Here is a 10,505-nt window from a genome sequence, read left to right on the forward strand (position 1 = left end):
CCCCGGGATGTCCTGCTTTTCCTTAGGGTGTCCCTGTTTTCATTGGAGAAATGTTGGAGGGTATGGAGTTATGCGACCGCTGAGCCAAGGAGACAAGTAACTATGCAACCTTTAGAAGACGTCTGAAGGCAGCCTTGTATACGGAAGTTTTTTTAATGTTAAATGTTTTTATATATGTGGGAAGCCATCCAGAGTGGCTGGGGCAACCCAGTCTGATGGGCAGGGGATGATGATGATGATGATGGAATGGGACATTCCTATTTTCATTGGAGAAATGTTGGAGGGTGTGCAGAGTTGTGGGACTCCAGTTCACAACAGCCCCAGTTAGTGTAGCAAGAGATGATTGGAGCTGGAGTAAGTAAGAAGTAAAAAGAAAGGAGAGAGAGATTTGAGGTGCAAGTGCATATACGTATGTGTACTATTGTAGTGTCCCATTTTGCACAATGGTTTATGTGATATACAGTGGTACCTAAGGTTACAAACACCTTGGGTTACAAACACTTTCGGTTACAGACTCTGCTAACCCGGAAGTAGTACCTCGGGTTAAGAACTTTACCTCAGGATGAGAACAGAAATCGTGCTAGCAGTGCGGCGGCAGCGGGAGGCCCCATTAGCTAAAGTGGTACCTCAGGTTAAGAACGGTTTCAGGTTAAGAATGGACCTCCAGAGCGAAATATGTTCGTAACCAGTGGTAACCACTGTATGTATGTCTATCCCTCCTTCACACTTCTACCTATCCCCTTCAAAAAGCAAAGCATGCAGAAGGCAATTTAGTCCAAGTTAAGAAAGCTTCAGTAGGCAAGATTTAACTCTTTCACTGAAGTCAGTGGGCCTTAGAGGCACTTAATGTTGGCTCAACCATGCCCATGCTGATCAACAAGAATTGTGAATGGAAATAGTGTTAATTGTCATAGCTGCAACCTCAGTGAATTGAGCATTGATTAAGTGACATTGTGCAGCTGAACATCATTCCCCTACCTAGGTTTTTTACATTACCAGACAGAAAGCTGGGAAACAATGGTAACAGGAAGATGACAACAACTCATGGAGTGATAGAACACTGGGTCTAAGAGTTTTTACGGTTATGTAATGTAATAATGGTAACAAAATTAAATATTTAATAAAATTATAAAAAAGAAATGTCACATGTCCACCAAGGCAGAGCAGATTTTCTTCTGACTAGGCAAATAGAGGATTGCTTGCATGTCTTTCCTTATATGACAACACAGAAATGAAAGCCAAAATTAAATTATGGGAAAAGCCCTGGGATGTGCTTGAGTGTTTCCGACCCCTGAAGACCCTGCCAAGGCTATGCCCCCCAAGCAAGTTAATAAAATTTGTTATCAGAAAAGATGCAGAAGGTCACATTTTTATTCTGTGAATAAGAGATTTTCAGACTTCTCATTTGTACAGTTGACTGACACTGCAGTCATAAACATATTAGTCACGAGCCTGATGAGTATGCAGAGAAAGCCATGCACACAGCAGAACTTTGATTACTGGTATTTCTTCTGAACAGCAGCTTCCTGGCCTGACCATGATGCATTGCCCAAATATTGGGATGCCGCCCAAAGGGTCTTGCAATGCAGCATGGGAAACCTTGCTGTTCAGAGGCAGACAGGAAGAGGTACGTCTTGTGGAAAGGGCTCATTGCTCTAGCTCAGGGGTCAGCAACCTTCGGCTCTCCAGATGTTTCGGACTACAATTCCCATCATCCCTGACCACTGGTCCTGTTAGCTAGGGATCATGGGAGTTGTAGGCCAAAACATCTGGAGAGCCGAAGGTTGCCTATGCCTGCTCTAGCTCATGAACATTCTGCCTTGGTCAAACCACTTCTGGAATAATGGGTGCCACAATTTAAGAAGGATAGTGACAAGTTGGAATGTATGCAAAGGAGGGCAACTCAGATGATCAAGGATCTGGAAAAGAAGCCTAGGATATTTATGAATTATGTGATTGCAGGCTTGAGGTGATAGTTCAGTAATGCACCATTATTTAAAATGTTGATGATTGTTTAATGTTGATGATTGTTTAATCAAATGTGGGCAAAATGGAGGCAAAAATACTTCAGTCTGGAAAATAAACATTCCACCACAAGAGCCACTTGGGCTTGTGCTGGGGTGAGCTCCTGCTTGTGTGCTGGGGTGAGCTCCTGTTGCTCTGTCCCAGCTTCTGCCAACCTAGCAGTCCAAAAGCATACCAGTGTGAGTAGATAAATAAGTACCACTGCGGCAGGAAGGTAAATAGCATTTCCATGCGCTCTGGCTTCCGTAATGGTGTTCCGTTGTGCCAGAAGCGGTTTAGTCAAGCTGGCCACATGACCCAGAAAGCTGTCTGTGGACAAACGCCAGCTCCTTTGACCTGAAGCGAGATGAGTGCCGCATCCCAATAGTCACCTTTGACTGGACTTAACCATAGAGATTCAGCCAGAGACCTTTCCCTTTCCCTTTATTTTTTTATAACAGAAATATACAAATGACGCAGAATTAATTGTGTTACTTACAACCCATGTAACATTTATTATTGACTTATTAAATACAACAGTACATAATAAATGTCTGCAGAATGCCATGGAATGCATCGTTTCAAAATGCCACAAAGAAAATTCACTTTTTCGTAAATCCACCAGTTTACCTCCGCTTGATTCCTCAAGAAATAACATTGTTTCAGTGCTTCATACAGTATTTTCAAATACCAATGTGAGTTTGGGGAAGCATCATCTGTTTTCCAGTAGCTTGCGGTGCTGATCAATCAACATGCTAACCACTAGTTCTTGATCAGTCTCTAGCACTGTAGGAATAGAAGACTCTTTGGCTCTGCTGTGTAGAAGAATAAATGATTTATTCAGTTTCTTCAATTAGCATTCTGCAAAACTGATGAATAACAGGACAAAGTATATTCAGGATGTTGGCAGGTGAAATTGGCAGCACACCGTGTTCAGTTTTATAAATCTGGTGGATCCTGCCCTCCCCCCACATTTTACTTCTTCTTAGATTAGTCTAGGTGGGATCCATTAAAATAAAGAATAATGAATGAATGAATGAATGAATGAATGAATGAAATGAGCCATTAAGAGCCTAAAGAAGAAGAAAAGAATGTTGGGGACTCAGTTATATCCCTTGAAAAATTCAAAACACTAAATGAGACGGGAACCTAGTATCTGACCTTACAATTATTTCTGAGTAGCTTTCATCATGAAACTCGACTCTTGTTGCAAACGCTCCCTTTCTCTGGCCCAGAGCTACTCTCACCTTCCTTGTTTTTTGGGTGGGGTCTACTTAGTCACTCTTAGACCAGAGAGTAATTATCCTGGAGCTCCCTGCAGGGCTCTATCGCCATTTAGCAAGGCACGGTGGCACAATTGAAACCTGACAGCTTAATGCAACGTGTTTTCCATTGGGCAAACCACAAATACTCACACAAATAAATACCCAACAACCTCTCTCTCTCAAATATCCTTCTGTCATTGAGTTCTCTCCCTCCCCCATGCTGCTTTCTTTTTCTGAAAGGGCAGGGCTTTCCCCCCTGATGAATAAAACCTACGTTCTCAGAGGCAGGAGCTGTCTTTAGTACAAACTACAGAGGTAACAAATGGGAATTAACATATGTTTAATTTCCCCACGCATAGATTGCAGTTGCTGGTTTGTTTTGCTTTTGGGGTTCAGCGATGGAAACATGTTAGGCGGTGCAGTTAGAAATGACGGGTGAGTTCATTCTGTAAGTGCACCTCTGTGTTCATTCAGAAAAAGCAAGCACACAGAAAGTAAAGGTTGAATCCAGCATTAGTCATACGCAGAGGACACAGAGTGAACTTAATGGACCCAAGTTAGTCATAGCCATTAATTCAAATGGGTCTACTCTGAGTATGACTAACTTTGGCTGCAACCCCGAGTGATAACAAACACAACATGTTGTGCACAGTGGTGGTTGGTGTGGCATGGCGGGGCTGTGGCGCTCACCCGACCTCCCTCTGGCTGAATCTCTGTTGCGTACTGGAACAGAAAGGGGGAGGAGCAATGTGGTGGGAGGTTTCTGCGGTGCAAACACACAGGCAAGAACACCAGATTGGCTCCGTTGGTGCATTTGCACTGCACTAACCTTGCCACTGCCTTGCCCCTCTCCCTTTCAGTCCCAGCATGCAACAGCAGCTGGAGGAAGGTCAGGTGACTCTCCCCCCACTGTCTGCCACTGTTTGTGCATATACTCTAATTAAACTAGATGGCAGTTTATACTGAATAAAAAACCCCAGTTTCCTCTCTTACGCTTCATAGATCGTTTGATTCGATTTATTACTTTTACTTCATTTTTCTGTCCATGGAAACATCAGGAAAAAATTTCTGATGGCAAGAGCTGTTCAGCCGTGGAACAGACTCCCTCAGGACTCTCCTTGTGGACTTTCCTTCTTTGGAGGTTTTTAAGCAGAGGTTGGATGGCCATCTGTCATGGATGCTTTAGCTGAGATTCCTGCATTGCAGGGCATTGGACTAGAAGAACCTTGGAGTCCCTTCCAACTCTATGATTCTATGAGAGCTTGCAAGACAAACATCAGTACCTGTGAAAAGCCCCATTTAACTCAATGTTTGCCACACAAAGGCAAAGGTACTAGGGAAAAATACTGGCAATAATGATAAGGGGTAGGAGGTGGGGTCCACTATAGCAGTTAGCAAATACTGTGTCAGGAATGAGCCAGCTCCAAGAGATGTTTTGCAGCCAACTGCAGAAAGCAGCCAGGAACAGAGAGGCTGCTTTGATATTAGTCAGACAGGGGAGAGCCGACAGCTGCATACTCCAGCTCCTCCTGACCTTGACGTGCAAGCTGATAAGACAGTAGTGGAGAGCAGGCTAGAATGCAGTCAAAGCTTGCCAGAAGCACAAACAGGCAGGAAAGAGTTAAGAGACAGCCTCTCAGAGAATGGGGAAGAGGTGGGAGCTGACCCCCTAAGTCCGAGGAATCGGCGAATGGGAGGGCTGCAAGATAGGAAGCAAAACAAAAGACATAAGAAGTTCAATATCTTCTGTAGATACCGGAAGGAGGCTTCAGAAGGGTCATCTTGAGTATTGGTGCTGGAGGCTTTATTAGAGTCGTCCGGAGCTATCTGCTTGTTTTTGCAATAAATTCACCTTTTTAATTAGCTACGCTTACTGTGTTATCAAGCTGGGAACCTAGACTCCTGACATACTGTGGCTGTCTTTTTCATGATCGTCTCTGGGGTCAGAGATTCCTGTTTCTATTTATTTATTTATTTTTAGAAAAACAATTTTTTTTTTGCTGCTAATTTGTTGTTGTTGTTTTTTAAAAAACAACCAGAGCAGTCTATAATAATTGTACATTAAAAAAGACCCTATACTGTACTGTAATCAAAAAGCTAAAATCAGAAATCAGGTAGCTAAAGGCATATTCTTGATGGCCAGCATAAACTTGCTGAAATGGAAAACAGAAGGCACCTCTGCTGAATCACTATTGGCAGAATATTGCACAACACTGGACCAATGAAACTAAAGCTGGGTTTATTGTTGCCAAATAAGTCTTGCCAATTCAAGGCAGGAGCACAACACCTGAACAACGCCCCCCCCCCCGGCTTAGGGGTGCCATCTGTTTCTCTGTTCTTTTAACAGCAGCCTGACAATCAGAAATTAAGCAGGTGAATGTTTCCCTATCAATTTGTCTCCATGACTGGATATTTTGGCTTGCTATTAGAACCTGTCCAAAATAATAATAATAATAATAATAATAATAATAATAATAATAATAATAATAAACCCAAGGTCTGGTGTTCTTGAAATTCAGTTTCATTTATTTATTTTCAAAGTGTAAGTCTCTGACTTTCAAACACTTACTCAAAGCAGGTCACGGCTAAACCGAAACAAACGAAAGGTCACAAACGGAAAAAAAAAGAGTGCAACACCACCAAAACCCCATGCATTGTCTTCAGTGGGGCTTACCTCCTTGTAAATGTGTCTAGTCTGTTATTCACCGACTTAAATAATTTCCACTGGATTCAATGAGATCTCTGGTGTTGTGGGTTGTGCCCATAGTAAACAGGAAACCACAACACTGTAGATTAAGAACAGGGGTCAGCAACCTTTTGCAGCCATGGGCCAGTCCACCATCCCCTCAGACTATGTGGTGGGCTGGACAATATATATACATATATATATATATATATATATATATATATATATATATATATATATATGGGATGAACGAATTCCCATGCCCCACAAATAACCCAGAGATGCATTTTAAATAAAAGGACACATTCTACTCATGTAAAAACACGCTGATTCCCGGACTATCCATGGGCCAGATTGAGAAGGCGATTGGGCCGCATCTGGCCCATGGGCCTTAGGTTGCCTACCCCTGATTAAGAAGTTGTGCTTTTTTTGTTTTTTGTTTTAAAATATTATTTTCATTTATATCTCACCTTTTTCTGCAAGGAGCTCAGTCGTACCTCGTGTTGCGTTTGCTGCGGGTTGCGAATGGCACAGGTTACGAACGCACCAAACCCGGAAGTAACGAAATGCATTACTTCCGGGTTCGGTGGGTCGCACATGTGCAGACGCACGCAGTGACATCACGCGCATGCGCAGATGCGCCGAATCGTGACCCGCGCCTGCGCAGAAGCGGCGCTGTGGGTTGCAGACTTCTCAGGATGTGAACGGGGCTCCGGAACAGATCCCGTTCGTATCTAGAGGTACCACTGTATATGGTTCTTCCTCTCCTCAATGCCCACAAGAACCCTGTGAGAGATAGGTCATGCTGGGAGGCAGTGACTGTCCCAAGGTCACTCTGTGTGCCTCATGACCAAGTGGGGATTCGAACCCTGGTCTCTCAGGTCCTACTCCAACATCCTTACCATAGCACCATGTGTAATGAATTAGGATTGGATTAGGAAAACTAGCACAACGTTTCAATTTGAAGCAATGAAATGTGCTGTTCACCATGAACACAATTCAGCCAAAAATCTCATTGATTTCAGTGGGGCGGGGGGAAATCAAGCAGGCGCTTCACTCATCGAAATCAGTGGGATTCAGAATGTGCATGTTCTTCTTTCGCTCACAAATCACAGATCTCCTTCCTGTTTCTGCTCTTCCAGGGTGGGGGGTGGGGAGGAGAGACCATTGATGTCAAGCGTCATATAGAAGCACTCTTTGTGGTAATTGCATTACATTCTTATCTGATGCAATAGTTCTCTTGGGACTGAATTAGGACCAGTATAGTAACCACAGTTAAAACTAATTGGATTTTGAAAGCAAAACAAAGCCCAAAATCCCAGATGCGACATTGTGGCAATACAGCCTAATTTCGTAAATGTCACATGTGTTGCTTGTGCATGCTCACACCCACATCCCCGTTTAACAATTTTATTTTATTTCAGGTTCTTAGATTTAAAAAGGAGAAAATACGCCTGGTTCGGACCAATCCAAACTGCTCAACTGACTTGGGGAGGGGGGGGGATAAAAAAGAATGAAGAAGAGAAGCTGAGAATGTAGTCATGTGATGTCAACAGTGCAACACAAATAGAGGCAGTACCTTTGGGAACTTATTTCTGCTTTTAATAATGCCAACAGCAAATTCATATTGGGGGGTTACAAAGGCAGCAAGGAAATGTTTGCCAGGGAAGGAAACAGAAATAAAAAGGCAGGCCCTCCAGAAGTTGCTGAACTAACTCCCATCAGCCCCAGCAAGCATGGCCAACGGTCAGAAATGGTGGCAACTGCAGTGTCTGGAGGGCCACAGGTCCTCCATGCCTGGCATCGGGGGAAGATAAACTAGGGCTACCATACATCCGGGTTTTCTCAGACACATCTGGGAACCGGACTGCCCAAAAATGCTATCCAGGCATTTGGTTTTTTGTTTTTTTTTGCTGAATCCCAAAAAAGCCTCAAAACTGAATTTTGGGGTGGAGATTGGAGATGTTCCGAAAAGAAGCTCAACCACTCCACCCCACACCATAAAAGCTGAACAACTTTGACAAACTAACAAACAAAAACTCAACAACTTTGTTCGGATTTTCACTTTTGGGAATATGACAAAAGACAGGGGCGTAGCAAGGTAAATTGGTACCTGGGGGCAAAAAAAAAATTGTAAACACCCCCCCAGGGATGGGAAGGTCAGGTGGTACCCAGTGCGGAAAATTTATTGTCAACCCCCCCATTGATTCCAACCCCCCCCCACGCAAAACAGCCTTCATGACATAGGAAAACAGCCAAGTAAACAGCTATTTTAGTGGAGGAGGGTCAAGATATTAACTGATATGCATGAAATTTCATATATAGCTATATAATCCCTAGTATAGTAAGATAAGACCTTCGGAGCAGGCATTTTCAAAAAAAAAAAAATCAAACAAATTTTCAAAAAAAAAATCTTGATGATTTGTCACCCCCTCCATTATGGAAGACGGGGTGACCCGCCCCCCTCGCCCCCCCTTGCTACGCCCCTGACCCTAGATAAACGCAAGGGGGGAATCAGCCATTTTCTCCTTGCTCTCCTACATAGGTCTAAGTCAGCCTTTCCCAGCGGGGTTCCCTCAGCGTGGATCGCAGCGGCCATCAGCTTCAGGCAGCCTGGCCAGTGGCAAGGGATGATGGGAGCTGTAGTCTAAAACAGGGAAAGCCAATATTTTCCAGTCGCCCGAGGGCCTCATTCCCTTCCAGGCAACCTTCTGAGGGGCAGGAGGCATGTGTGCAACTATTCCCTTTGTTGAGTAGGCTGGTTTCTACACCCACATCTTCTCCATCCTCCATCCAGAGAAGCAAGGGGCATTACTGGAGTGGAGTTCAAGGACCCTTTCCTGCCAGGTGATAGCACTCTGGGTGCAAAGGAGCGACTGTGATGGGTGTGGCCTGGGGAGAGCCCCAAGGTAAAGAGGCCTAGAGGGCTACATCTGGCCCCCAGCCCTGTGGTTTTCCACCTCTGGTCTTGACGGCACCAGGGTGAGGCATCATATGCACATGACCGGGGATGTGGGGCGTGATTTCTGGTGCTTCTCCCTCTTTTTCATTCCCTTCCCCACTTCATCCTTGTGTTCAGGGGAAAAGACTGAAGTGTGGAGCCTTCTTCACTCCCACAAGCTCCCTGTGCAGGTTTTAGAATCCTGATCCTGCAGTGTTCTCTCTGTGTAGATCAGGGCTCCCCAAACTTGGGTCCCCAGCTGCTGTTGGACTACAAAATCCATCATCCATGACCACTGCTCCTGCTAGCTCTGGATGATGGGAGTTGTAGTCCAACAACAGCTGGAGACCCAAGTTTCGGAAACACAGTGTTCCTCTTCGGACCTTCAACCAAATGAAAGTGCCAGGGTGTCCAGGGACTCAGCACTAGTTGAATCTAATCACCATTTTATTCCCCATATGTTGCATAACTTAGGGGCACAGTGAGAATTTTTTTGTTTGTTTGTTTCTCCCATTACAAGAGATGCATGGGTGAAAGTGTTTATTCATATTCATTAATTCCAAAGCACTAGTATTTACTGTGAAATAACATTTATGGGAAGCAATTCATAAATTGAATCAGTTATACAATGTGTATCTATACAGTAACTAAGCAAAACAACAACAATCCTAAAAAACAACAATTGTTCCAGTTACAAAGTTCTGGAACAATTTACAAAACAATTTTTACACTTGGCAAAGCAAAGTGTTGGTTTGTCTTCTAGTAGCGGCAATATCCAAACAGGTTAGCACCTGTTATGGGCCATTCTCCCTCAGATCTGCATCACATGAGGCATTAAGATCCATAGTTTGCTTCATCAAATGCCTTTCTGGCCCGTTTCAGTTCTTCATTCATTGTTAACAAGTCCTTCACACGAGCAAACTTCCGTGGGTCTTTACGGATCAGGAATACAATATCTTCAACCTGTACTCGACCTTGTCGTCCAATTGACATTGCTTTGTGGGTCATTTCTGTGATGAATTCTATAACCAAGTCTTCAAGAATATCCACTGACTCTGTGTAAGGATTCTGGTCATCTCCAAATCCATACATCATACATCTTAATTCCTTGGAGTACAGCCTCTTCCTTTTTCCCTGTCCACCATCTGGGCCTCCTCCAGCCTCCTCAGTATCTTCTTCAAAAGGAGGGTCCTCTTCTTCGTCCGCCATGACGGCAGCAGCCACCTTCCCTTCCACCACAGTGAGAAATTTAAATGGTGGACCAGCCACCCAGATTAGTCAGAGTAATGTGCCAGATATTTTTTTTAATGGGTGCCCATGAAAAGCATTAATGATGGGCCCTGCCAAGATGAAATGGGGCCCAGGCAGCTGCCCAAGATGCTAGGTGCTGACATCGACTCTCCTGGACCCTATGGATCTTGCTGCATTAGAGATACATGAATCCCTACTTAAATGTTTCTTAAGAAACTCAAGGAACACCAAAGGAAGTGCCCCTTGAAATGCAAATAGAAGCTCTGGAGAGGGACTTTTTGCCTCAACCATGGCAGGGAGATAGTTAAACCTCCCTTCCCTATCATGGCCCTCCCTTCAGCTGCTATATACACAACAA

The 10,505-nt window shown here is 44.1% G+C and overlaps 1 protein-coding gene across 1 annotated transcript; it reads right to left on the reverse strand.

Moving 5' to 3' along the window:
- Nucleotides 1–9,710: 9,710 nt before the first annotated feature.
- Nucleotides 9,711–10,125, reverse strand: LOC117045983 (transcription initiation factor TFIID subunit 13-like). Its single transcript, XM_033147615.1, has one exon. It carries the CDS (start codon nucleotides 10,103–10,105, stop codon nucleotides 9,731–9,733), a length of 375 nt encoding a protein of 124 aa, XP_033003506.1. The 5' UTR covers nucleotides 10,106–10,125; the 3' UTR covers nucleotides 9,711–9,730.
- Nucleotides 10,126–10,505: the final 380 nt, after the last annotated feature.

Source organism: Lacerta agilis, chromosome 4 (assembly GCF_009819535.1).
Source record: "Lacerta agilis isolate rLacAgi1 chromosome 4, rLacAgi1.pri, whole genome shotgun sequence".
NCBI classification, from domain to species: Eukaryota; Metazoa; Chordata; class Lepidosauria; order Squamata; family Lacertidae; genus Lacerta; species Lacerta agilis.